The following is a 27311-nucleotide window of genomic DNA, read 5'->3' on the forward strand; positions in this document are numbered from 1 at the left end:
AATATGAGTGTAGTCTAGTTTATTTCTGTTAATGTTGCCTGTGCCTTTGTTACCATGTCCAAGAAATTATCACAAATCCAGTGTCATGAAGCCTTTTTCTTATGTTTTCTTCTCAGAGTACTGTGTTTTTAAACCTTAATATTTAGGTCTTTCATCCATTCTGCATTTCCTTTCTCTTTTTTTGGCCACATCACACGGTTTGCGGGATATCAGCTCCCAACTAGGAACTGAACCTGGGCCACAGCAGTTTTGTTAAAAAACAAGGAAAACAGATTTCTGTGCTCTCTTGCTTTATCTGCTTCCCTTGTGGCTCAGCTGGTAAAGAATCTGCCTGCAATGTGGGAGACCAGGGTTCGATCCCTGGGTTAGGAAGATCCCCTGGAGAAGAGAAAGGGTACCCACTCCAGTATTCTGGCCTGGAGAATTCCATGGACTGTATAGTCCATGGGGTCGCAAAGAGTTGGACACAACTGAGTGACTTCCACTTTCACTTCACTTTCACTTGCTTTATCTGGAGTATTGCCAGCCATTTGAGCACTTTGGTAAGAATTCATGCCCCACCCCCTTGGTTGGTTACAGTGTGGACCTCACCCAGCTTTGCCAGAGGACTGGATCTGGCTTTGCTGGCAGTTTTCAGAGGTTTCCCTTGTTCAGAGTCATTAGTGATTGTCTCCTGATAGTCTTGACAGATTTTTACAGCCTCCATTTTACCCACTCCTCAAATTCCAGGCTAACCTTGCTGGTTCTTGCAATAAAGGTGTTTTTTTGTTTTTTTTTTAATTGAAGTATAATTCATTTACAATGTTGGGTTAATTACTGCTGTACAGAAAAGTGATCAATTATACATATACATTCTTTTTAAAAATATCCTTTTCCAGTATGGTTTATCATAGGGTATTAAATAGAGTTCCCTGTACTTTACAGTAGGACCTTGTTGTTTATCCATTCTATGTATAAAAGTTTACATCTGCTAATCCTAACTCCCTATTCCATTCCTCCCCTCGGTCTTATGTTTAAGCTATCTTTACTCTTTAACTTTGTGTGCCCCAAAGGAAATAGCATGAGCACAACGAACAGCTCTCAGTGTACATCTGGCCTACTTGTATTGCTTCCTGAGATTTCCTAGGAAAATCTGAAGGGCCCCTGCACCAAGATCTCATGCCCTAGATGTGAAAATTATTTGTGGATCCATAGTCACTTGGGGCAAATTGTTTGCAAACAGCAGTATTTGGCAGTAGTCTGAGTTGGGGCCCTTAAATTTAGTGGATGTACCATGGCAAAATTGAGAGAGAGAGCTGTCTTTTGAGATCCACCATAGGAGCTGTGTGTCCTGAAGACAAAACTCATAGGTATATGTCCATGGACTTAAGATCTAAGAAGGCCTAAGGTGGGAAACATATCATGTACAGAAACAGTGACTGGGTTAATAGGGACTGGGGGAGATTGCAGCAATGTAGAGTGGGTAAAGTGAAGTTCCTCAGTCGTGTCTGACTCTTTGTGACCCCATGGACTGTAGCCTACCAGGCTCCTCCGTCCATGGAATTTTCCAGGCAAGAGTACTGGAGTGGGTTGCCATTTCCTTCTCCAGGGGATTTTTCTGACTCAGGGATCGAACCTGGGTCTCCTGCATTGCAGGCAGATGCTTTACCATCTGAGCCACGAGGGAAGCCCTTTAGAATGGATAAGCCCCTTCCAAACGGGCATGTGTTCCAGTAACTGGCTAAGTGGGAAGAGAGTGTACAGAATGAAGGACCTACAGTCCAGTCCAATGGAAATCTGGGTGCATCCCCTTTAGGAAATCTGAAAGCCACAAAGTTTCCCGTGTAGCTCAGACAGTAAAGAATCTGCCTGCAATGTAGGACACCTGGGTTTGATTACTGGGTTGGGAAGATCCCCTAGAGAAGGAAATGGCAACCTGCTCCAGTATTCTTGCCTGGAGAATCCCATGGACAGAGGAGCCTGGCGGGCTACAGTCCATGGGGTCGCAAGAGTCGGACACGACTTAGAGACTAAACCACCACCACCATCACAGTCCAGTCCATGGAAATCTGGGTGCATCCCCTTTCAGAAGCCTGAAACCCTGTCTGCGCCTCAGAGCCTAAGGATCCTCCTCTCCAGCAACTCTTCCGTGGTGTGGGGGAACCTTTTCCAGATCTGGGGAGCACTGCCCCTTACCGGACCTGGGACCTAGTGAACTACTTTACCCAGAAGGTACTGCGCCGCACCTGTCACAGGATCACTGAAGACTCAGGCACTTCCGTTCTGGAGGACGATGTCTGGGCGGGTCTGTCGGTGTGGACCGCGGGTGACATTTTGTAAATACGATGTGTTTACTTGGTGGGGAGCTTGGAAACGCTGGGCCAGCCCGAGATCTGGGAGGTGGGAAGCCTGCCCCTTCTGCTTCTCTGAGGCGGGCACAAGACAATCTCACTCCACGTGCCCATTCTGCAGCAATAAAGATTCAATTGCAGAATGGTATTATTAATATAGTTTAGAGACTCGTTTGGAGGGTTGGAGGCCGTTTTTCTCCATTCCCCAACTGATCAAAAGGCCAGGTACTGCTACAGTAGAATTTAAGTCTCTTTCAACCCTTCGATTTGGAAGAATTTCCAGTTCTTAAGGATACACTCTAAAGGCGTTTCTTCCGGCTTAGAAGGGGATCCACCCATGCTGAATAACCTGCAACTGAGAACTGAGGGTCACGGTGTTGTCACAAGTCACCATGGAAATAGGGGTGCATTGCCTTTACCAGGTCCGGCGCTTCAGGACGCAGTTTCTCCGCTACCTTTCAGCCTCCATCCGCCTCTGTTGCTATCAGGGAGAACCAGAAACGTGCCCTTTCCCTGGCTGGATGGGGTGCACAAACTCCTTTACTTAGAGGTCTCTGCCCAGCGGATCCGCGCTGTGCCAGTGGCCGCCCAGAAGATGGGCGTTTCCGGAAGCCCTTGCAAGCAGAGGCGGGATTTCTGGCGTCGCGATTGTGACGTCTTTTGCTGGTGCCTGGGATTCTGGAGTGGCTGTGTAGGCTGGGAGTCCTCACTGCGGTCCGCTTCTGGGGAGGCTCTGGAGAGGCGAACAGAGGACAGAAAAAAAAATGGCGACTTCCGTCCTCTTGGTTATTAGGAACAATGGTCGCTGTCGTGGGACGGGCCGCCTATCTCGGAAAGCTATCGCCTGGGGCTGCACTCCTTCGGAGGCCTTCGCAGCTGCCCTCTGTCCTCGTCCGCTTCCGGAGGCAGCATCCTGAGCTTCTGCGCCTTTTGACCAGGAGACTGGGGCTCGGAGCTCGACCACACCCAGGGGAGTTCCGCTGCGCCCTCGAAGCCAGCTCCGATTGCCAGCTTTTCAACCTGGTTCTGCTCACAGGACCCCATGGCGGCTGCGGCGCTTATGGACCGGGCCCAGGAAAGTGGAGGGTCCCTCAAGCCTTCCCGACTCAGGTATGGGGGATGGTGTGTTCTCGGGCTTGCAAACACTACAACCAGGGATCGATTTGCTGTTTTATAAGTTTTTGAGATTTTAGTGCAGAATGAGTTAATAATGAGGACTATATACGGGGAATACCACAAACATTCCACCCAGCCAAGTTGAACTGAAGAAAAGTCAAGTTCTAACACATTTCTTTTATTGTCTTCTTAGTTATTCATAAAAAAGTAAATATCAGCCAAAATTCACTGCTGCTGCTGCTGCTACTAAGTCGCTTCAGTCGTGTCCGACTCTGTGCGACCCCATAGACGGCAGCCCACTGGGCTCCCCCGTCCCTGGGATTCTCCAGGCAAGAATACTGGAGTGGGCTGCCATTTCCTTCTCCAATGCATGAAAGTGAAAAGTGAAAGTGAAGCCGCTCAGTCGTGACCGACCCCTAGCGACCCCATAGACTGCAGCCTACTGGGCTCCTCCGTCCATGGAATTTTCCAGGCAAGAGTACTGGAGTGGGCTGCCATTGCCTTCTCCGCAAAATTCACTCCCAGATGGTAAATAACTATTATGAATATTTTATCAAAGACATGCACTTGGCAAGTGAACACATTAAAAATGTTCAACCAGATAGACCATCAGGCAATAGTGAGGTAACTACACACTTTGAAAATAGGTAATATTTAATATGCTGACCATACCAAACAAGTACAGGTGAGGAATATAGGGGAGTTGGAATGCTCCCAATACTGTTGATGGGGATGCAAAAGGATAGTCATTCACTTTAGAATATGAAACCATATATTCATTTAAGAAAATTTATGTACATGTTCACAGTAAACTTTCTGATAGCCAAGCTGGAAACAAAGCGCAAAACCCCATTCATCCATTAACAGATAAATGGATAAATAGTCGACAGGTAGTATATCCAAACAGTGTATTTTTCAGGAATTGAAACATTAACTATCAGGAATTCCCCAATGGTCTCTGTGCTTTCACCACTGAGGGCTGGGTTCAATCCCTGCTTGGGGAACTAAGATCCCAAAACCTTGTGGCATGGCAAAACAAACAAAAACACAACCATTCATATCTGCAATATGGATAATTCTCAAGATAATTATGTACCATGAAAGAAAAAGGCAAATACAAAAGTAAACACATTAACATTCCAATGACATTAAAATTCTAGAAAACATTAATTAATAGAATGTGAAATAAAGTAAATCGAATCCCAGTTGCCTGGGAACCCAGGGAGATTTCAGAAGGTAGATGTGGGAGTAATGGATGTTTGTTATTATGGTGGTTCTGTGATTTTACACATAGTAAAAGTTACCAAGCTATACATTTTAAGTATATTCAGTCCAGTGCATACCAACTATACAGCTCAATTAAGTTTAAATAAAAATTGGCTTCACATAAAAATCTGAATCTCCTTTTTAGAAAAGTAGAACTCTGGAAACCAACACATTAACTACATCACCTCTCCATGTCTCATGCAAGGGATTGGGTCCCAGTATCAATAAAGACAGATGAGCAATGGAAGGTGTTTCCACTTGATTTCTCCAAGAACTTTGCCTGGGTCCTAAAAAGTCACATGCCTGGACTACAGGATTTCCACTCTCCCTCTTTTTTTCCCCACAACTGTGCAGCAATGGCCTTGAGATAAACAATTTGCAGATGCTATGAGGATCCTAAAACCTTTACATTATTCAGTCTGACTGACTGGAGGTTGAGGAGGAAGTAGCTCTGTCGATCCGGAGAATTTCTTAAAAAAACCTCCTAAACAGCCAGTCACATTTGTGGATGAAACTTGAGAAAAGGCCCATTCCTTCTTGTTTGCTAGTCTCTCAGGGCCTATTAATTCCCTGAGTGTCTTCTGTACCAAGTACGGTTCCCACTCAGTGTCTGTAATCTAACACTCAGCAACACCAGTCTGCCATGTGGTGGACATTACAGTACGTGGCTCTGTTCCAGCTGGACCTGGAGAACGTCTTCCCTCGAACAGTACTGGGGGGATGTTGTGACATTCATGCTGTTCCAAAAATCACTGGTGATTCTCACGGCTGCCCTCATCTCGGGGTGACCTCTGAAACCAAAAATTCTGACATTCAGGTCACAACATCACTCCCACAAAGCCGTGCAGTCTACCCCAGGAGGCCTTGGACAACAATGCAAATAAGACCAAAACTGCAATGAAAACTCCTCTCTGCCACGACACTGTCCTCACTGAGGAATACAAAGTTCCCAAACAGGTGACACACAGCTGGAAAAACCCTTTCTGAGCATGACATGAAACAATGCCACTGAAGAGGGTAAACAAGCCACCAGCAGAACGCAGACTGGGTCACCTTGGTCAAAGCTGGTTAAGCCAAAGTTCTAGTCATTTAGACAGAAAATAACAACATCCAGGTGCTCAGGCACTCAAGCTTTCCTCCATAGGATGCAAGAGCACAAAAGTCTACCAACGCTGATCACACTGAAGTGACCACCAGTTGGTAGAAGTAAGATGATTTTTTACCACAGAAACTCACAGTGACATGAAGTCTGGGAAAGGCCGTGGGCAGATTAGAAAGTACAGCGTAGCTCCTTAAAAGCTTCCGACGAACTGGGTACCCACAGGTAATCTCCACAGTAGGGCTTTGCAGATGGGTGGCATTCAACTTCCAGTTGATGAGTCCCTCACAGAGCCTGTTCAGTAAGATATATTAGCTAAGGAGACAGTTCATTGTTTGCTTCTTTGCTCATCTCATTTGAAGGTCTCTGTCCAGTATGAACTTTCTGGTGACGAAGAAGGTTAGATCTTCGGCTGAAAGCTTTCTTACACTCACTGCACTCATAGGGTCTGTGTAGGCTGTGATGTTTCTGGTGCTCAACCAGAGCAGACCTTTGACTGAAGACTTTTCCACATTTGCTGCACTCGAGAGGCCCTGCTCTGGTGTGAGTTTTTCGGTGTTGAGTAAGCTGGGTGCTTTGGCTAAAGAATTCGCCACATTCAGTGCACTCGTATGGTCTTTCTCCACTGTGAATTCTCTGGTGTTGAGTGAGGCCAAAGCTTTGGCTAAAAAGTTTTCCACATTCAACGCATTTATAAGGCCTTGCTCCAGTGTGAACTCTCTGGTGCTTGATGAGAGTAGAGCTTTGGCTAAAAACTTTTCCACATTCACTACATTCATATGGCCTTTCGCCAGTGTGGATTCTCTGATGTTTAATGAGGCTGGGGCTTTGGTTAAAAAATTTCCCACATTCACTGCACTCATAAGGCCTTGTGCCCGTGTGAACCCGCCTGTGTTTAATTAGATTGGAGTTGGATGTAAAGAATTTTCCACATTCATTGCATTTATAAGGCCGTGATCCCGTGTGAATTCTCTGATGTTCACTAAGGCTGGAGCTTTGGCTAAAGAATTTCCCACATTCACTACACTCATAAGGCTTTTCTCCAGTGTGAATTCGCTGGTGCCGAACAAGTGTGGGTTTGTTGCTAAAAGCTTTCCCACATTGCCTGCACTCATAAGGCCTTTCTCCAGTGTGGACTCTGCGGTGCTGAACAAGTATATGTTTATAGCTGAAGGTTTTCCCACATTCACTGCATTCATAAGGCCTCTCTCCAGTGTGGACTCTCTGGTGCTGAGCAAGCCTGTACTTGCGGCAGAAGGTTTTCCCACATTCACTGCACTTATAGTGCCTCAGTCCACTGTGAGAGGCCTCCACATACTCGGTGTCCTCTTGTGGAGTGACCTGGTGCTGGAGAAGGGCAGAGCTACCAGGGAAATCCTTCCCAGGCTCCTGGCGTGGGAAAGACTTCTTGGCTGTATGAACGGTATGACTCTTCATAAAGGCCTTACCCATGTCTCTTCTAAAGCGTTTCTCTCCACTGTGCTGCTGAAATTTCACACCTGCCCTACACAGTGTCTGGACAGGGTTTGCTCTCAGGTCCTCAGCTAGACGAAGACCACTTTCTACATCCAGGTTACCCATCTCCCAGGGATAGGCCTTTTGGATGGACAGGTCTGTCTTTGAAGTAATTATTTGTGGCACTCCTACAGGAGAATTCTGCTCAGAATTTTTCTCCTTCACCTCTGCTCTCTGCCAACAACCTGAAAGCAAAGAAATATGGGTGAATTTCATGTAGATCTTGGTAGAAGGGGGGAGCCCCATCACAATACATGTTTGACATAGAAAGAATAAATCCATGGGATTATTTTCAGGACAAGGGAGGTGGGAGCAGGTTAGGAAAGGGCTGCTGTGTGGACAGGGCCTCTACACATCACAAAATAGGGACGACTCACCAGGCAAAAGACACAAGGATGGGGTGCAGAACACGGGGAACCAGGGGTCCACAACTCACTCCTCCGGGAACGGTTTTCACCAGGGCCTTGGCTGCTGGGGACACATGTGTGCTGTGTGGAAAGCTGTATCCAGACCCAGGAAAATCCAATAGTCACTGAGTCGCTGGTGTTCAAGGACTGTTTTGAGGATAAGTGCAGGCCTCTTGACACGTTAGGTGTAGGCCAATATTGAAAAGCAGAGAAGTGAGGATGGAGAGGACCACCGAGGAGTGGAAGGCAGAGAGGTGAGGGATAATCCTGGGTGCAAAGTCAGAGTAGGTATGACGGAAAGAGCAAAGTGTCAGGAATGGGGAGGAAAGAGAATAATGAGGTTCACAGTCACTGGCCTTGGCACCAAAATAGTGTTGGGCACAGGACACGTTCCTGATATGGTCTGAATCCAGCCATGACATCACTTCCTCCCCCTGATGCCAATCACCAAGGCCAGGCCCACTCTGAGCCCCTCTTGCTGTGCCTGGAGTCATGTCCACTCTGTCCTGTACCCAGGGTTCTCCTCCCAGCTCCAGCGGGACAACAACATGGGACCTAGAAGATGCAAGTCCTAAGGGAAAGACAGGACAGGTGAGCGGTCAGTACTGGCCCATGGGGGCAATCAATTCCAAAATAATCTCAGGAAACAAAGACACTATCACATAAAAAATCTTTGAGGGGGGTATCATAGAAACAGCCAGGTGAACCCCAGAAATAGTGACTATACTGGGTCCCAACAATTGCTGGTACAGTGAGGACCAAGGAAAGGTCAGCTGGAAGGGGGAAGAGCCTGGAGCACAAATGTGCAGGGGTCTATAGAGTCGTCTCAGCAGGGAGTGGCTGAGAACCCACAGAACGCATTCCAAGTCTTTTGGCTCAGAAAACCTTCACTAAGAAAACTTCAGAGCCCCTGGCACTGGGGCTACCTGTGAAAGGAGTTGGTCCACACACTCACTCAGCCTTGGCACCCACAGCACAGAGGACAGGGAAGCAGTAATAGAGAGGTGCCTACTGTCCAGCTGTGAGACAGATCAACTTGCTTTGGAGAAAAGGGGAAAGTCAAGAGACCTGCCCAGGACGCTGGGACAGGGTGAGGGCCTTACCCAAGGACGCAACCAGTGCAAAGGTCTCCAGCATGACATAGCAGTATAGGTGTTTCTGCGTCTCATCAAGGATCCTCCATTCCTCCTGGGAAAAGTACACAGCCACATCCTCAAAGGTCACAGGGCCCTGTGATGATGGGAACAGAGTGTGCATAAGCAGCCTGTCTCCCCAGGACTCCGTAAGTACCCCCAACCTAGTCCAAATTCACTCTGGGGTCATCATCCTCCCCAGCGACCCAACTTAAGAGGGCAGTGGTACCCAAAACTCTTCATGTTTTCTTGAGCACTAGCTCCAACCCCAGTAACAACACACACGTCTGCAGACAGATGCCTTCTACACTGTGGGCCTGGCATGTAGGGCCCACTCCCTCTCCTGCAAGACAACAGCCTGACAGTTCCCAGGGTGATGCACCCCAGATGCCAGCAACTTGGGCTCATCCTCCTCTCTTAACCTCCTAGAATGAGGGCACTGGGACTATTTGTTCACACACCTTCCCCACATCTGTGTCACCCACTGAACCACCTCATACATCTGACCCCCATCACTAGCACCTGGACCACAAAATTGTCACGTCTCCTGTCTCCTTATATTTCTTTCTGCACATGACACCTGAAAATCCTTTTCAATGCAACAGAATCCCACCAAACCCCAACTCTCCACTGGCAGCTCGCCAGCCCTGTTCTGAAGGCTTCTCCACCAGGCCTTGGTCCTAGTTCCAACCTCAGTCACAACATGCAGACCTAAAAACCCCTGGTCAGGGCCCACTTCTATACTGCACATTATGTCTCCTTACCAATTCCAATCTCTGTCCATATAACAGCCATTCAAAATCCACACCTACCTGACACACCTTACAGAAATTGACATGACATTGTCACAAACTCCCCAAGTTCCACCACAAAAGCCTGGTGAGTGCACAGGAAGAGAAGCAAGCACCAGCCTGACTTTGCTATCACCTCATCTCCATTTCTGCTTTCCCTCTGCATCAATTTCATGGCCACTCTCCCATGAAAACCTGGGCCACCTGCTGACTCCCCCGCCACCACCTTCCTGCTGATGACCTTTGTAACAGCCCCCTCTGTTGCCTTGTCCCATAATTGCATCCTGAAGCCTCCCTGGCCCTCTAGAGCTGCATATTCAGCCACCCACTTGTCTCCTATACTTGAGTCATTGGAACATCACCAGAAATTCAACAGGGCCAAAACCCAATTCCTAATATTCTTAGTGAAAACGACTGCTACCACTGACTTCCCTGAATCAGTTAATGCAACTTCCACCCTTCCAGATGCAAAGGGAATAAACTCTGGTGTTATGTATGACCCCTCCACTTTAGAAAATCTGGCCAGCCCTACTTGTAAAAATCCTAAAGCCAAGTATTTCTCCTACCTCCATATCCACCTCTCTGTCCAGTCACAACCAATGCTCATCTGGATGACTGCAACAGCCTCGTTGATTGTCTCCTCGTCTTTCCCTCCCCTAGTCTGTTCTGCACTCTGCACTTAAGAGGGAGCCTCTTAAAACCTAAGTTAGATCACTCTTCTCCTCTATTGCAAATACTCCATGGCTGCTGTCACTCTGAACAGACTTCTGAGAGCACGGCTTCTCAGCAGAGTATCATTCTAGGCCTGACTCTGGTCCTCTTGCTCTCTGTCCTCACCAGGCATTAACAGAGACTTACAAGTCCTAAAACACACCCATCTCAGTTGCATCCTCAAGCATTTGTGTGGATTTCCCCCAGTACCTAAGACAAGCTTTCACATTTAGGCCACTGGCTGCCAAAAATGTGAATCTCCCCATGGAACCTCTGGCTTGGACTTGGAAACCTGGGCTGAGGGTTTCCCAGACACCAAGTCCAGGAAGAGTAGCAGCAAAAGACGTCCAGGATACCAGATACTCACCAGTGAAGGGTCCATAAGTGGTTCTTCTGAATGTGGAACCTGTGGGAAAAGAAAGGCCATGTAACTTTAATACCCATCAGCAACATAGACAAAAGATTAATGAGTGAACCACTTAATACTTCAGGCAGACACATAAGGGAAAACTAAAGCCATGTAAGAGAGGGCAGAAAATGTTATGTAGTTGTGCCATAAAGTCATGTGGATAACTTGAGAAAAGGTTTTTCAACAGTGGTATAAACAAGTGCAAAGCCTCCCTATCAGAGTCATGTCTGGTGTGTCTGAGTAGCATCCTTGAGGCTAGTGTGATTGCAATCCAATGAGCCAGAAGAATAAGGGATTGTATTGGTGAGGAAATGCTTGTGGCAGGTCACACAGCACTATTATAACACTGAACCACAAATACCAAGATTTACTCCATTTTATGTTAGGTCTGTTTCTGATATCCCATTTGATTCCCTTTTTCTGTTTTTCCCCTGCCAATAATACATTTTTCTCTTCCTATCACTTGTGGCTGGCTCTAACAGATGACCAGGAGTTCTTATATGTACTTTTCAAATTTTTTTCTGGTTATATTAAAAGTTATTGTTGTATATAAAATTCCAGTTTACATAATCCAGATTAAATTCTGGTTTGAAGTTATTTATAACATTATATAGTGTAATTCAAGAACATGTACTTTTTCTATTTATCCATATTCTTTGATGTTAAAACTTTTCCATAAATATTCAGACAGATTATCTGTAATTTCTTACATGCTCTTCTCTCCTGTAGTAGAGAACAGAACCACCATGTACTGACTATGCACGCAAAATGAATCTCTGATAAAGGGGTTGTTCCTTCAATCAGAGTAAAAGTGCGTTGCCTCCAGCATCTGGGGATAACTGGACCTCATTTTGGACTCTTCAAACTGAAGAGAAAGGATATAAGTGACAGGACCTGACTTCTTGTCCATCTTCATTATAGAAACATGGAAATATCTTTTTGAGTTCTTAACAACTTGTTACGGTTTCGAAGCATTATAACTTTTTATCCTTATAATGATATATTTGGCCCACTTAAAAACAGGTATTTAATAAACTATCTCAATAATTTTCCCTTACAAGATCACCAGAGGAAAATTATTTAACAGTGAAATAAGTATTACTGGAAAAGCACAATCTCTTAAAATACTAAAACAGTCTATGTGTGTGTGTAGACTGTAAAACAGAAAAGTTTATATAAGGCATAAGTGTGTATCAAAATATAACTATGAAACAGTTTAATAATTTCATTCAAAGAACTAAGTTAAAATTAGTAGTATGGAGGAAAACAAATTCAGTAAGTGGAAATGTTAATTTAAATACAATAAAAATGTTAACATAGAAACTAAACAGATGTGTGCTTAATGTATCGTCCCAGAACGCATGGCAAGTGTGGCTACAGTACCACTGTTTATAGACATATCGGACTAAAACAAACACCACCACCATCAACAACAAAAACAGAGGGAAAAGCCTTCAACAGAAGAATTTATAAAGACATTTACTCATATATTCATATCTATAAAAAACTACACAAAAAGGAAAATGACTGACTGCTCTGCCTGAGGGAGGGTATCCAATTCAATGGACATGAATTTGAGCAAACTCCAGGAGATAATGAAGGACAGGGAAGCCTGGCATGCTGCAGTCCACAGGGTCACAAAGAGTCGGAAACGACTTAGCAACTGAACAACAACCTCGCATGAGAATCATGGGTAAAGTCACATCATATTGTGCAAATGAAGAAAAAGACATCGTAATACTTATATGAGGGACTTCCCTGGTGGCTCAGAGGTTAAAGCGTCTGCCTCCAATGCGGGAGACCTGGGTTCGATCCCTGGGTCGGGAAGATCCCCTGGAGAAGGAAATGGCAAACCACTCCAGTATTCTTGCCTGGAGAATCCCATGGACAGAGGAGCCTGGTAGGCTACAGTCCACAGGGTCGCAAAGAGTCGGACACGACTGAGCGACTTCCCTTCCCTTCCCTAATATATGATTCCATTCGCTAAGTTTTAAAACGAAGGAGCGAAACTAAACTACAGCCGTCGCATATTTCCCACAAAGTTGGCAAAACTATCAAGAAAAGCAAAGAAACCCTTACTTTAAATAACAGACAATTCCTTAACTTCGGGGGATGGGTATGTTTTGGGCTTCCCTGGTGACTCAAATGGTAAAGAATCCGCCTGCAATGTGGGCGACCGGGGTTTGATCCCTGGGTTGAGAAGATCCCCTGCGGGAGGGCGTGGCGACCCACTCCAGTCTTCGTGCCTGCAGCATCCCCATGGACAGAGGAGCCTGGCGGGCTACAGTCCACGGGGTCGCAAGGGCACGACTGAAGCGACTAAGCACACAGGCGGCTTCCGGGGGTCCTGCTGATAACGCGTATTTTTTATCTCAGGCGGTTAACGGATACTAATTTTAGATCTGCTTGTTCAACTGCACGAGTAAGTTCTCTTGTGATTTTTTTTCCCCCCCACGCAGGTAATATTTTAAAATTAGAAAGTCAAGGTTTGGGGGACACGAGTAAATATACATATAAGACATTAGTAAGACAACATTAATAAGAACAAATATAACGCAGGATGAAAAGAACCGGGGGAAGGCCCGGAGGACGCAGGAGTCACCTGAATCGGAACCATCAATGTGGCTGCCGCCAAAGAAGTCCGCTGGCGAAGGCGGGGTCGGGCTCTGCAGCGACAGAGTCAGGTCGGATGGCGCCCACGCCGAGCCTGAGACTCGCCTCGGAGTAGCAGGCACAGCGGCCTTCCAGCTCCCAGGTCTCAGGCCGGCCCAACGTTACGAGGCACCCCAACCGTGAACTGATCCGAGTTTACAATATGTCGCCGGGGACCCACACAGGAAGATCTGCCCAGAGACGGTTCTCTAGAACGGAAGTGTCTCTGCCCTGAGTCTTCATTGGTCCATTGTCCCTGGCGCCTGGCGCGGTGCTTTTAGGGTAATGTAGTTCACAGCGCTCCCGTCTCTGGCAAGAGGTCGTGTTCCCCATTCGGGAGAAATGTCCCGCCTCACCAGTAGGGTTGCTGTGAAGTCCCCAGGCTGTGAAGACTGGGCCAATAACACGCTATTTAAAAGGGCTGCGCCCAGATTTCCATGAAACATAGTCTGTGCTGATCACATAGAAGTATGCTGCTAAGTTGCTTCAGTCGTGTCCGACTCTGCGTGACCCCATAGACGGCAGCCCAACAGGCTCCCCCGTCCCTGGGATTCTCCAGGCAAGAACACTGGAGTGGGTTGCCATTTCCTTCTCCAATGCATGAAAGTGAAAAGTGAAAGTGAAGTCGCTCAGTCGTCTCTGACTCCTAGCGACCCCATGGACTGCAGCCCACCAGGCTCCTCCATCCATGGGGTTTTCCAGGCAAGAGTACTGGAGTGGGGTGCCATTGCCTTCTGCGACATAGAAGTATAGTGACAGTAATATTTGAGATGTTTGGCCTCTCTTCCTTCTGAGATGTCCGACTCTGTCTATGGAATGTGTCTCCCTCTGAATTAGCCTTCTTTTACTTAAAAAAGAGAAAAGTAAAGAAATTTTGAGACGGTCCCTAAAGCTTCCCCGGTGGCGCTAGTGGTAAAAAAAAAAAAATCCACCTGCCAATGTAAGAACCCAGTGTGTTCTATCCCTGAGCCCAACCAGGAGGGAAATGGCACCCGATTCCAGTATTCTTGCCTGGAGGAATCCCATGGACAGAGGATCCTGGCGGACTACAGGTCATGGGGTTGCAAAGAGTCGGAGGTATCTTAGCGACTAAACTACAACAAAAAAACCCGGCAAAACTAAGTGGTCACGTGATACCAGGTTGTCACTCAGAGGGCATCTATCCATAGCTGGAGTCCAATAAACATTGTCTTATTGTTTTTCATATCAGTTCAGTCGCTCAGTCATGTCCGACTCTTTGCGACCCCATGAATCGCAGCACGCCAGGCCTCCCTGTCCATCACCAACTGCCGGAGTCTACCCAAACCCATGTCCATCGAGTCGGTGATGCCTTCCAGCCATCTCGTCCTCTGTCGTCCCCTTCTCCTTCTGACCCCAATCCTTCCTAGCATTAGGGTCTTTTCCAATGAGTCAACTCTTTGTATGAGGTGGCCAAAGTATTGGAGTTTCAGCTTCAACATCAGTCCTTACAATGAACACCCAGGACTGATCTCCTTTAGGATGGACTGCTTGGATCTCCTTGCAGTCCAAGGGACTCTCAAGAGTCTTCTCCAACACCATAGTTCGAAAGCATCAATTCTTTGGCGCTCAGCTTTCTTCACCGTCCAACTCTCACATCCATACATGACTACTGAAAACCATAGCCTTGACTAGACGGACCTTTGTTGGCAAAATAATGTCTCTGCTTTTAAATATGCTATCTAGGTTGGTCATAACCTTCCTTCCAAGGAGTAAGCGTCTTTTAATTTCATGGCTGAAGTCACCATCTGCAGTGATTTTGGAGCCCCCCAAAATAAAGTCTGACACTGTTTCCACTGTTTCCCCATCTATTTCCCAAGAAGTGATGGGACCAGATGCCATGATCTTAGTTTTCTGAATGTTGAGCTTTAATCCAACTTTTTCACTCTCCTCTTTCACTTTCATCAAGAGGCTCTTTGGTTCTTCTTCGCTTTCTGCCATAAGGGTGGTGTCATCTGCATATCTGAGGTTATTGATATTTCTCCCAGCAATCTTGATTCCAGCTTGTTTCTTCCAGCCCAGCGTTTCTCATGATGTACTCTGCATAAGAGTTAAATAAGCAGGGTGACAATATACAGCCTTGATGTACTCCTTTTCCTATTTGGAACCAGCTTGTTGTTCCATGTCCAGTTCTGTTGCTGCCTGATCTGCATACAGGTTTCTCAAGAGGCAGGTCAGGTGGTCCGGTATGCCCATCTCTTTCAGAATTTTCCACAGTTTATTGTGATCCACACAGTCAAAGGCTTTGACATAGTCAATAAAGCAGGAATAGATGTTTTTCTGGAACTCTCTTGCTTTTTCGATGATCCACCAGATGTTGGCAATTTGATCTCTGGTTCCTCTGCCTTTTCTAAAACCAGCTTGAACATCTGGAAGTTCACAGTTCACGTATTGCTGAAGCCTGGCTTGGAGAATTTTGAGCATTACTTTACTAGCATGTGAGATGAGTGCAATTGTGCGGTAGTTTGAGCATTCTTTGGCATTGCCTTTCTTTGGGATTGGAACGAAAACTGACCTTGTCCAGTCCTGTGGCCACTGCTGAGTTTTCCAAATTTGCTGGCATATCGAGTGCAGCACGTTCACAGCATCATCTTTGAGGATTTGAAATAGCTCAACTGGAATTCCATCACCTCCACTAGCTTTGTTCGTAGTGATGCTTTCTAAGGCCCACTTGATTTCACATTCCAGGATGTCTGGCTCTAGGAGAGTGATCACACCATCGTGATTATCTGGGTCATGAAGATCTTTTTTGTACAGTTCTTCTGTGTATTCTTGCCACCTCTTCTTAATATCTTCTTCTTCTGTTAGGTCCATACCATTTCTGTCCTTTATCGAGCCTATCTTTGCATGAAATGTTCTCTTGGTATCTCTAGTTTTCTTGAAGAGATCCCTAGCCTTTCTTATTCTGTTGTTTTCTTCTATTTCTTTGCATTGATCGCTGAGGAAGGCTTTCTTATCTCTCCTTGCTATTCTTTGGAACTCTGCATTCAGATGGGAATATCTTTCCTTTTCTCCTTTGCTTTTTGCTTCTCTTCTTTTCACAGCTATTTATAAGGCCTCCTCAGGCAGCCATTTTGCTTTTTTGCATTTCTTTTCCATGGGGATGGTCTTGATCCCTGTCTCCTGTACAATGTCACGAACCTCTCTCCATAGTTCATCAGGCACTCTGTCTATCACATCTAGTCCCTTAAATCTATTTGTCACTTCCGCTGTATAATCATTTAGCCTAACTTGTTGGCTGCAATTTATGAGTGTCTCTGTGTTAGGTCATAGTCAAAAAACCTAAGACTCCAGACAGGGCCATGGTGAACGAGACAGAGGAGGGATGTGGGGCAACTAGAAGCAGGTGGACCATGTACTGTGTCTCTCGTTCCCTCAGAAAAAACGTAGAGCTAATGACGGTGTGTCCTATTCAGGAACTGACACGTATTTCAGACTCCACATTTTAATACATATCCAGTTCTTGTCTAGAAGCTAAAATCTACCTATCTGAAAGGAAGAGTAACTTACAACATGTCACTTCCTGCCTGGAGAGTGACTCCATGGTTACAATTATAGCTTATTTGGGCCAGGGGCAGTTGAACCCTGAGATAAAGCCTTGAAATTTCAGGATCCTCTTTCCTTTCTGGGGAGTCAATATAATTTCACCTGCAAGTATATAGACAATGCATAGAGTTGAGATTACCTCAGGAAAATATCAGTGAAATGTTGAAGTTGTTGGAATCAATCATCAGTTATTCAAAGTGGTGTCACAGCTATGCTCGCCTAGAATTATTTCTGCTGCTATGCTATATATATATAATTTTATTTATTTGTTTATGGCTGTGCTGGGTCTTTCTTACTGCACAGCCTTTTCTCTAGCTGCAGTGAGCCAGGACTACTCTTTAGTTGTGGTGAATGGCTTCTCACTGCGGTGGAAATCAAGTAGGTGGCTTTGCCTTCTGCCTATTCATGAGGAGACTCTCCTTGGGCCTGTCGCTGTCTTTCCTGACTCAGGGAGGCCTAGGGGGTCTACAATTCTTTTTTTACAAACAAGCGGCAGGCAAAGGACATGGAGTTGGGCAGAGGAGTCTTTTTCAGGAAAGCCCCAGAGGGTCCAGTTGCATTTGAAGTCTACCTGTATCTGAAAAGCGACAACATAGCTGATTATAGGAGTGCGCACAGTGTCATTATAATATGCTGTTGTCTCTTTGGATTTGTAGATTTGAGAACCTCCTTCTGTTTCACATTCTGAAATAAGAGGTCCCTCAACTTTCTGGTGGGCTGCCGTCTATGGGGTCGCACAGAGTCGGACACGACTGAAGCGACTTAGCAGCAGCAGCAAACTTTCTGTGAATTTCCTAGACTGCTCTCCAGAAGTCAGGGTACATCCCTTGTAAAAGCAAGCGAAGCCCCGCCCCATCGTTGGAGCCTGAGAACTTGGTTTCTCTCATCCCGCGGGAAAAAAGGGAAGGAAGTTCTGCTCTGACCAGAGGGAAGTGTGGTGGCAGCAGAAACTACATCACCCAAAAGTCTGTACGGTGCGAGGCCCCTGTGACTGAGCCAGTGAAAGCTTAGGAGAGGCACGCATACGTGCGTGCGCATTGCATTGGGGCGGGACTTCCGGCGTTTTCTCTCGTAGTCTTTGGGAGGCTGTTCGGCTGTTCAACAGCTACGGGCCTTGCCTTCGCCGGCTGATCAGTGAGGTGACGTAGCGGAAAAGCGGGAGGAGACAAGTTGTCCCCGCTATCCAGAATCGTCTCTGAGGCCCTTTGAGCCCGTAGTCGTCGGCAGTGTCCTCTTTCCCGCCCCACTCGCCGCATCTCCCGGCCCAGCTCTTCCCACCGGCCAGTGACCGAGGTCGGCGCAGGTGGGTGCTCCGTCTCCTGGTCCCCTACCTGGCCCGACTCCGAGTCCCAGATCCGGACGGAAGGGTGCCCGTTCAGGTCCTGCCGGTCAGCCCCAGAGTCCAGAACTGAGGGCGCCCTTGTGAGGGGTCGCCCTTCAGCTGGTGGGCTGGGATGAGGGAGCGAGTTCCCTCGGGGGCGACGGTGCACGGCTTGCAGGTGCTCCCCTAGTCGGCAGCCTTGGGGAAACTCGCGGTCACGTTTTTCTGGTACAGAAGAGAACGAAGTGCCTCACCTGAAATGGCAACCTGAGCAGGTGCGAGCCATGGGAGGTTGTGGTGAAGGAGGTGGGAATGGGAGAACCGTGTCTAGAGTTAGAAGTTGAAAGAAAAGGATGCGAATGGAGGCAGGGAGACTGCTGAGGCGGCCACCTCAGCAGTGGGAGGTGCTATAGACCCCAGGAGAATTTTGGGAGAGGCTGGGTCAGGGAGGTAGCGGGACATCGGAGATGGGATAAGACTCTGGGTAGGTTTCGTCAGTAGAGTCTACAGGACTTTCTGATGCGCCATGTGTGGCCAGGAGGATGTGGACTGACCCAGCATGGCGTGGGAATCAGATCGAGGAGGAGGAAGCTTGTTGCCTGAGATGGACCCTGTGGTGAGGAAAGGGGGAGGGCTGAGAGTAGGAGGGCAGGACGTGAAGGCTGGGTGCCGGCATCCCTGATGCTCTTTCCAGGCAAGAGCATACCTGTCTGAGGAGGGATTCTGGCCTATGCCTGCAAGGTAAAGAGCTTCCCTTCTGTGGAGCCTGCTGTGGGTGCTGGAATGGATTCTCCACTGGCAGGCTCTGCCGACCCTCACTGTCTCCTGGATGGAAGGAGGGAAGGATCAACTAGGCTGGTGTGGCCAGTGGGTCCTAGACGAGGGCACCCCTCAGGGCAGGAGGAATGTGACTCTGCTTCAGTCAAGGGCTCCCAGCAAGCTCCCTTTTGAGGGTTATTTACTGAGTAGGCTTGCTTGCTGAATGGACTAGTAGCTGACCTGCCTGCTCAGCCCCTCCCAATGACTCATTAACTTAAGAATGTATGAAAATTAAGCAAGAATTAATCAATATTCCTCTAAATACACAGACAATTAGAAATGAGCCTGTTCACTCAGTTAAATCTTTGTGAACACTTAATAATTGGTTTGTCATTGCTTTACCTCTATATATTTGCTTACAAGGTAAAGTTTTATGTATGACATCCTCTGAGATCCTAAAAAAAATGTAAAGACCCAAAATTTCAAAACTATACCACTTCAATTGCCTGAAAATACATATAAAACTATTGTTCCTATGGAGAGTCATAGCTGATACATGGTATGTCCTCCTTACATTAGATGCCAATATGAGTCTTCTGAGGTTGCAATAATTCTTATCTTCAGTGGAATTTTCTTTTGTCTAAAGTTCAGGGAGGCTCAGTCCTTCTCCAGGGTCATCTGGTAAGAGGCAGTACTGTTTTCTGACATGCTCGGTCATGTCCGACTCTTTGCAACCCCATGGACTGTACAGTCCATGGAATTCTCCAGGCCAGAATACTAGAGTGGGTAGCCCTTCCCTTCTCCAGGGGATCTTCCCAACCCAGGAATCAAACTAGGGTCTTCTGTGTTATAGGCAGATTCTTTACCAACTGAGTTACAGGGAAGCCTGAGCTTAGACTGACAGGCAGAGGCCCTGTTACACCAGGGCCAGGAAGGGGTGGAGGTCCAACTCTGCTGTAGGATTCTAGCACTGTTGTCTACGTCTCATGACTTCTTTCTTCCCCCAGGGCCCCATGGCAGTGGTAGAGATGCTCATGAGTCCTATACAGGTGAGTCATAATTATCAACCTGATAGTTTGGCTCAGACAGTAAAACGTCCGCCTGCAATGCAGGAGACCTGGGTTCAATCCCTGGGTCAGGAAGATCCCCTGGAGAAGGAAATGGCAACCCGCTCCAGTACTCTTGCCTGGAAAATTCCATGGATGGAGGAGCCTGGTAGGCTACAGTCCATGAGGTCACAAACAGTCACCGCGACTAAGCAACTTCACACTTAGTTTCATCATCCTGATGTATATGCCTTTGAGGAATGGCAGTGTCCCAAGACTTCTATCCCTATTTTCTGTCTTGCATCTGTAGACCATGTGCTCTCACCATGCCCAGGATCCTATATTTAGTCCTGGGTTATAGGTTTGTCAGCGATTTCACTGCTGACAGCTGATAGGGGGAAGGTGTGGCAGGGAGTCTTGGCCACAGGATTTAGAATGTCAGACAGTTGCACATGATACTGAGGTGGAATATGCAAGGAACTGTTGGTTCTGTCATATCTGGTGGGAATGGGGTGCTGGGACAGGGGTGCACAGGTATCAGGCCTTGACTGATAGCCCGAGGTCCTGGTTCTCTAACCCTCAGTTTGAGGGCAAGTAGGGAAGGTTTGAAGCAGAGCAGGAAGGTGCCATGTCTCAGATTTTAACAGGCTCCCTGTGACAGCATAGTAGAAGACAGACTAGGTGTGCGTGAAGGCTGGGAGATGTGAGGGGAATTTCTGCAATCATCCATGTGCATGTTGGTGGGGGCTACACCTGAGTGGTGGCTGTGAAGGTGGGGATAGAGCTGCCCTTTTTTTTTTTTATCATATATTTTAAATTGAAGTATAGGTGGTTTACAATGATGTGTTGTCCATATTTTATGTAATGGAGAATGAGGGACTCAAGGAGGTAGGCTGACAGGAAGAATCAGGGAAGACCCAGGTTTCTGGCTTTGTTAGGAAGGATGGATACCTCATCAGCTAAAATGAGGAAGCAGCTCTAGTTGTAGGGAGAATTTCCAAATGGAATAAGAAGAGTCCGTTTTTGTCCATGTCACAGATGTTCCAGAGATTCCCAAGGGGAGGTATCCCATAGTTGTCAGGAAGGTGCAGTCCCACAAATGAGATGCAGTGAGGAGGAGAGTGAACGGTTGGCCCTGAGCCCTGGCACTGGGCTTATAAAGACAAGGACATGTCTGAGTTTGTCTGAGGGTCAGCATCTGGGGGAGGGACCCCAGGGAAATTGTCCAGCAGGAGAGGGGTAGGACCATGCATGGCAGTCCACAGCCTACATGGTGGTTTGTTTTCTGCTGTGTACTGGACACAGGGATCCATGGTCATGAGGAGAGAGCAGGCACTGATGCCCCTAGGATGTATCTTGAGGGTGGGACATCTGGGAGGAGGCTGAGTGGGGACAGATGCGTAGGGGGAGGGTGGAGGTCCTGGAGAGGGATGTGCATCAGTGGTCACACCCAGACGGTATTAACTTGTGGAAGTGAGTGAGTGGTGATGAGTGGTGACACAGAGAAGCCAATGACATTTCAAGACAGTTTCATTGCTTACATTTCCTGAGAGGACGCACACTGTGTAACCCAGGGTCATGTGGAGAAGCACCAGACTTGGTTAGCAGGTGCGAGCACCAGTTTGGGGAAACCGGTGGTCAGAGCCTGTTTTGGATTTTCAGGGGAAATGTGGGGAGGGTTGGACAGAAGGCTTAGGGATGACTAGTTTGAATAATTCTGTGTACCTGAGTACGGGAGCTGTCTCTAGCTGTCTGGTACCTGGCTCTGGACTGATTTAGGGCAGGGGAAATACTGACCTGGTGAGTGAGAGTTAGTTCAGGAGTTGGTTCAGAGTAAGTGCTCTGGAAGCAAGGCAGATGTGAACAAATTTGGCCTTAAATTTAGTCCTATAATTAATGGATGGCAAATAGATAAATACAGAATCCACAAAACTAAGTTAAAACAAGAAGCTGTTCATGAACCAAACACTTCTGATTTTGGCAGGACTGTGTGGTCTTCGAGGATGTGGCTGTATATTTCTCCCAGGAGGAGTGGGGCCTCCTTGATGAAGCTCAGAGACACTTGTACCATGCTGTGATGACGGAGAACTTGGCACTCGTGACCTCCCTGGGTAAGCTCTGCACACTCACAGTGTCCTGGGCTGCACTCTGTTCTACCCCTTTTCCCAGGGGCAGCTCTGTGCTCCCCCCACTGAGACCTTCCTTTCCTGGTTTCCTGGTACGTGTGCTGTTGGTGCTGGGGCTGGACCATGTGTACAGTGTCACTGTTCTCCCCACAGAGCCTTATCTCTTCCACTCTGAGAACTTGCATGACAGGGCTCAGGAGTCAGAATTCTAAATTTTATCTGAGACCCCTCTGACCTGGCTTGTCCCTGGTAGGTGATCAGACTAGATGCTTGGACTCTTGTTGCCCCAGGCCTTTCCCTCCTCTTGCAGACATTTCTTTCAGGCACCAACCAAGGTATGAATTTTGGGACCATGATTGCTTCTGCAGTCTCGCCTGTGAAGCTGTTAGAATTTTAGCATGTCAGATGCCCTGTGTTGAATTTCTGGACACATGCTGGCTCCTCCTTTTTCTGTCTTTCACGTAGGACTGGCGTCTTTTGATGCCACACCAGTGCTCACCTGGTGCAGGAGGGAGGACCCTGGGTGCTTGATAGTGTGGACATTACTGCATCTATGGCAGGAGACACTCAGAATTACCCGAGCTCGGTGTGAGCTCCTGGGAAATGGTGCCATGTCAGAACTGGGAACTTGTTCTGTGTTCACCATTGATTGATGCTATGACCGCTGGCCATACCTCATTTCTTCCTTTTCTTCCCAATTTTTATTTCTTCTGTCACCCTCCAGCCACACTTTTGTGACCGTCACTTGTCACACGTTCCATATCACTGCTCTATATGTAAGATGTCCTGAGGTCTGCATGTATGTATCCTTAAATAGTGCTAGAACTTCAGCGTCTCCTTTGTATCAGATGGTTCAAGGTCTGGGCACCATCTTCATCATAGTGCTCACCTCTCACCCATAGCCGTGGGTGTGGTGGAAGCCTTTTGCAGAGGACTGATTTGGAGGCCTGCTATGGTCTGAATGTTTGTGTCTCCACACATTCCATATGTTGAAAACTTCATGCCCAAGGTGGCAGTATTAGGAGATGGGGTCTTTGGGGGTGATTAAGTCATGAGGGCAGAGCCTTTAAGAATGAAGTTAGTGCCCTTTTGAAAGGGGCCCCCACTGAGACTTCCCTGGTGGTCCAATGCTTAAGACTTCGCACTTCCACTGCAGAGTGCCTGAGTTAGATTCCTGTTGGAGGACTAAGCTCCCACATGATACGCAGCTCAGCCCAAAAGATTAAAAAAAAAAAAGGAGGGGACCCCACAGAGCTTCCAGGCTCCTTCCACCATGTGTGAGGACACAATGAGAAGTCTGTGACCTAGAAAAATGCATACTGGTCTCTGGGTTCCATCCTCTAGGAATGTGAGAAATAAACTTCTGTTCATTATAAGCCAGTCAGCTTATAATTTTATCATAGCATCCCGAATGGACTGAAAGAGTAACTCTTCCTTCAGTCTTTACCTGTTGACAGGACTGTCTCATCATGGGAGCTCCCCAGGTCCATCTCTGCACAGCAGATCTTCCTCTCTCTGGCTCTGGTCTTGGGTGTGTGTGACACACATATTTCTGATGGGGCTGTCCTTTCCATCAAAGTCAACATGCACTTTACCAGCATCTATCTGGTTACAGGTTGTTGGCATGGAGCCCAGGGTGAGGAGGCCTCTTCTGAGCAAGGTGTTTCTGTAGGGATGTCAGAGGTCAGGACTGCAAAGCCAGATCCATCCTCCAGGAAGGCCCAGCCCAGTGACATGTGTGGCCCACTCTCCAGAGACCTTTTGCCCCTGCCTGAGCATGATGGAATGTACCCTGATGAAGGACTGTACATTTGTGGAGCAGACCTTTTCCAGCAGCAGAAGGAGATTAGAGACAAACTTTGCAGAAGGGCTGAGGGGCAGCCTTCATTTCTGACCAACAGCAGTGTTCACACAGGAGAGAGGACCTTGACCTGCAGCGGAGATGGGAAGCCCTTCCCGGGCAGCATGGGCCTTCTGCAGCAGCTGGCCCCTCGTGGTGTGGGGCAGCCACAGGGGGACACTGAGGGCCAGGAGGCCTTTGGTCATGAACAGAGTGATTACAGGTGCACTCAGTGTGGGAAAGCCTTCAGCCGAAAACAGATACTTGTTGAGCACCAGAAAATCCACACTGGAGTAAGGCCTCATGAGTGCAGCATATGCGGGATGGCCTTCATTAGAAAATTTCACCTTGTTCAGCACCAAAGAATCCACACTGGAGAAAGGCCTTTTCAGTGCCGCGAATGTGGGCAATGTTTTAGGTACAACTCCACGCTCGTTAGTCATCAGCGAGTTCACACTGGATTAAGGCCTTATGAGTGCAGCAAATGTGGGGAATTCTTCAAGTACAATGCCAACTTCATGAAACATCAGAGAAAGCACAATGGAGAAAGGCCTTTTGAGTGCAGAGAATGTGGAAAATTCTTTAGGTATAACTATAGACTGGTAAGACATGGGAGAGTTCACACTGGAGAAACTCCTTATAAGTGCATTGAATGTGGAAAGTTTTTCAGGTACAGCTCCACATTCATTAGACATCAGAGAGTTCATACTGCAGAAAAGCCTTATAAGTGTAATGAATGTGGGAAATTCTTTAGGTACAATTCCACACTCATTAAACACCAGAGAGTTCATACTGGAGAAAGGCCTTATAAGTGCAGTGAATGTGGAAAATTTTTTAGGTACACGTCCACCCTCATTAGACATCAGAGAGTTCATACTGTAGAAAGGCCTTATGAGTGCAGCTTGTGTGGGGAATACTTTAAGTACAAATCCAAACTCATTAAACATTGGCAAAATCACACCGGAGAAAGGCCTTATGAGTGCAGTGAGTGTGGGAAGGCCTTTAGGTACCACTGCAGGCTCATCAGACATAAGAGAGTTCACAGTGGAGAGAGGCCTTACGAGTGCAGTGAGTGTGGGAAATTCTTTCGGTACAACTCCAACCTGATTAAACATTGGAGAAATCACACTGGAGAGAGGCCTTATGAATGCAGAGAGTGTGGGAAAGCCTTTAGCCACAAGCATATACTTGTTGAGCATCAGAAAATCCATACCGGAGAAAGGCCTTACGAGTGCAGCAGATGTCACAAAGCCTTCATTAGGAAGTCCCACCTTGTTCATCACCAGAAGATTCACACTGAAGACACTGTGAGTGCTGTGAATGTGGGGAACTCTTTAGATACAACTCCAACCTCATGAAGCAGAGAGTCCAGTGGGAGAGACCTTATGAAGGGGCCTGCTGTATAGCACAGGAAACTATATTCAATATCATGTAATAAGTTATAATGGAAAAGAATTTTATACAAAACAATCATTTTGATATATGCCTGAAACACTGTAAATCAACTATGCTTCAATTAAAAAACAAAAGACCATATACATACAGAAGCTATGGTAAATGAGGTACTACTCCAAACTCCTAACTCATTGGTGCTGGAGAAGCCCCTATGAATTATGTTGGGCTATGTTCACTTCTGAGTACAGCAAACATCGAAAGTTGTTATGGTACAGCTCCCCACTTAAGACATCAAGAGTTCATACCAGAGGCATACCTTTTCAGTGAATGTAAATTTTTAGCTTAAACTCCAACCCGATTACCCGTCAGTGATTTCACAACGGCGAAAGGCCTTAGTGCAGCAATTATGGACATATGTTCTGCCAAAACTTTGACCTCATTCAGCACCAAAAAGTTCACACCAGAGAGAGTATTGCAAATGGGGAAAGACTAACAAGTTGCTCTAATCTGTCCCTGAGAACGTCTTTTTTTTGATGGTAGTAAAATATATCTAACAATGCTGGGCTTCCCTGGTAGCTCAGCTGGTAAAGAATCCACCTGTAATGCAGGAGACCCCGATTTGATTCCTGGGTTAGGAAGATCTGCTAAGGAAGGGATAGGCTACCCACTCCAGTATTCTTGGGCTTCCCTGGTTCAGCTGGTAAAGAATCTGCCTGCAATGCAGGAGACCTGGGTTCAATCCCTGGGTTGAGAAGATGCGCTGGAGAAGAGAAAGGCTACTCACTCCAGTATTCTGGCCTGGAGAATTCTATAGACTGTATAGGCCATGGGGTCACAAAAGAGTTGGACACAACTGAGCGACTTTAGGGCTTCCCTGATAGCTCAGTTGGTAAAGAATCCACCTGCAATGCAGGAGACCCTGGTTCGATTCCTGGGTCAGAAAGATCTGCTGGAGAAGGGATAAGCTACCCACTCTAGTATTCTGGCCTGGAGAATTCCATGGACTGTATAGTCCATGAGGCTGCAAAGAGTCAGACACAACTGAGCAACTTTCACTTTCATATGTAACAAAATTTACCCTCTACCTTTTAATGTTCGGTGTAGTGTGTTTAAAAATTAATATCTAGTCTCCAGAATTCTTTTTCATCTTGCAAAAATGAAACTCTGTACCCCTTAAACAATATCTCTCTCTTTTTCCTCCCTACCCTACCTGTCTACCTCTGTTTTACACTTTTGTCTATGAATTTGATTACTCTGGATACTTTTCATAAGTGTAATTATACATTTTTTCATCTCTTTGCAGCTGGCTTATTTAGCTTAGAATAATGTCCCCATGTTGAAGCATTTGTCAGCATTTTCTTCTGTCTTGAGAAGGAATCAGAATTGACCTGCCTAAAACATGGGGAAGGGTGCTGATTGTCGATACAAGTTTGTCCGATATGATGACATTTAAAGAAACAGGAGATCCTGATTTTATATGGAACATATGTTGATAGCTTTACTGAGGTATTGGCATACTCAATTTCATTTATTAAAATTGTAAACTATATTTTCACATAGGTGTACACAGTGGGACTATCACCAAAGTTGTGATAATGAACATGTCCATTGCTTACAGAGTTTCCATTAGCACCAACCCTACCCAAGTTGCCATCTCCAGGTAGACATTGTAGTTTACATTTTCTAGAATTTTATATAAAAGAAATCCTACAGGTATTCTTATATGAATTTTCACTAAGTTCATAAATATATATTTTTTATTATATGTGTGCAAAGGAATGACATCAAATAAAAATAAGGCTTTCTTATGTATTAGAGGTGCATTGTTTGT

The 27311-nt window shown here is 46.6% G+C and overlaps 3 protein-coding genes across 5 annotated transcripts in view; 1 reads left to right on the forward strand and 2 right to left on the reverse strand.

Moving 5' to 3' along the window:
- The window catches only part of LOC145514420 (uncharacterized), a 29627-nt gene extending 4006 nt beyond the window's left edge, over nucleotides 1-25621 (forward strand). Inside the window, exons 3-7 of one of the 3 annotated variants that reach the window (XM_081512168.1) lie at nucleotides 3124-3440; nucleotides 20081-20122; nucleotides 22104-22230; nucleotides 23861-24383; nucleotides 24552-25621. In XM_081512168.1, the coding sequence (XP_081368294.1) occupies nucleotides 3124-3440; nucleotides 20081-20122; nucleotides 22104-22230; nucleotides 23861-24383; nucleotides 24552-25443 (1901 nt within the window). In that variant the 3' untranslated portion in view covers nucleotides 25444-25621. Of the gene's footprint in view, nucleotides 1-3123; nucleotides 3441-18064; nucleotides 18590-20080; nucleotides 20123-22103; nucleotides 22231-23860 lie in introns of those variants that run through there. The other 2 variants (XM_081512170.1, XM_081512169.1) reach the window with 2 other exon arrangements.
- The window catches only part of ZNF304 (zinc finger protein 304), a 95189-nt gene continuing 71960 nt past the window's right edge, over nucleotides 4083-27311 (reverse strand). The window contains exon 9 of the mRNA XM_081512172.1: nucleotides 4083-7084. Within this exon, the coding sequence (XP_081368298.1) occupies nucleotides 6127-7084 (958 nt within the window). The 3' untranslated portion in view covers nucleotides 4083-6126. The remainder of the gene's footprint in view (nucleotides 7085-27311) is intronic.
- On the reverse strand, nucleotides 7507-13603 carry LOC145514471 (zinc finger protein 772-like). Its single transcript, XM_081512324.1, has 4 exons — nucleotides 13380-13603; nucleotides 10736-10774; nucleotides 8837-8963; nucleotides 7507-7797 (listed from the first exon to the last, which is right to left on the reverse strand). The coding sequence occupies exons 1-4, from the start codon at nucleotides 13392-13394 to the stop codon at nucleotides 7700-7702; spliced, it is 279 nt and encodes a 92-aa protein (XP_081368450.1). The 5' UTR covers nucleotides 13395-13603; the 3' UTR covers nucleotides 7507-7699.

Source organism: Giraffa tippelskirchi, chromosome 7, assembly GCF_054371585.1.
Source record: "Giraffa tippelskirchi isolate mGirTip1 chromosome 7, T2T-mGirTip1v1.2.pri, whole genome shotgun sequence".
Lineage (NCBI taxonomy): Eukaryota > Metazoa > Chordata > Mammalia > Artiodactyla > Giraffidae > Giraffa > Giraffa tippelskirchi.

What these genes read in the sequence shown, in the direction of transcription:
- LOC145514471 (XM_081512324.1), bottom strand. An exon ending in CACTTATGGACCCTTCACTG is followed by an intron (nt 8,964 to 10,735) that starts GTGAGTATCTGG and finishes CCATCATCACAG; the next exon opens with GGCCCTGTGACCTTTGAGGA. An exon ending in TGCACTGGTTGCGTCCTTGG is followed by an intron (nt 7,798 to 8,836) that starts GTAAGGCCCTCA and finishes ATGTGTCCCCAG; the next exon opens with CAGCCAAGGCCCTGGTGAAA.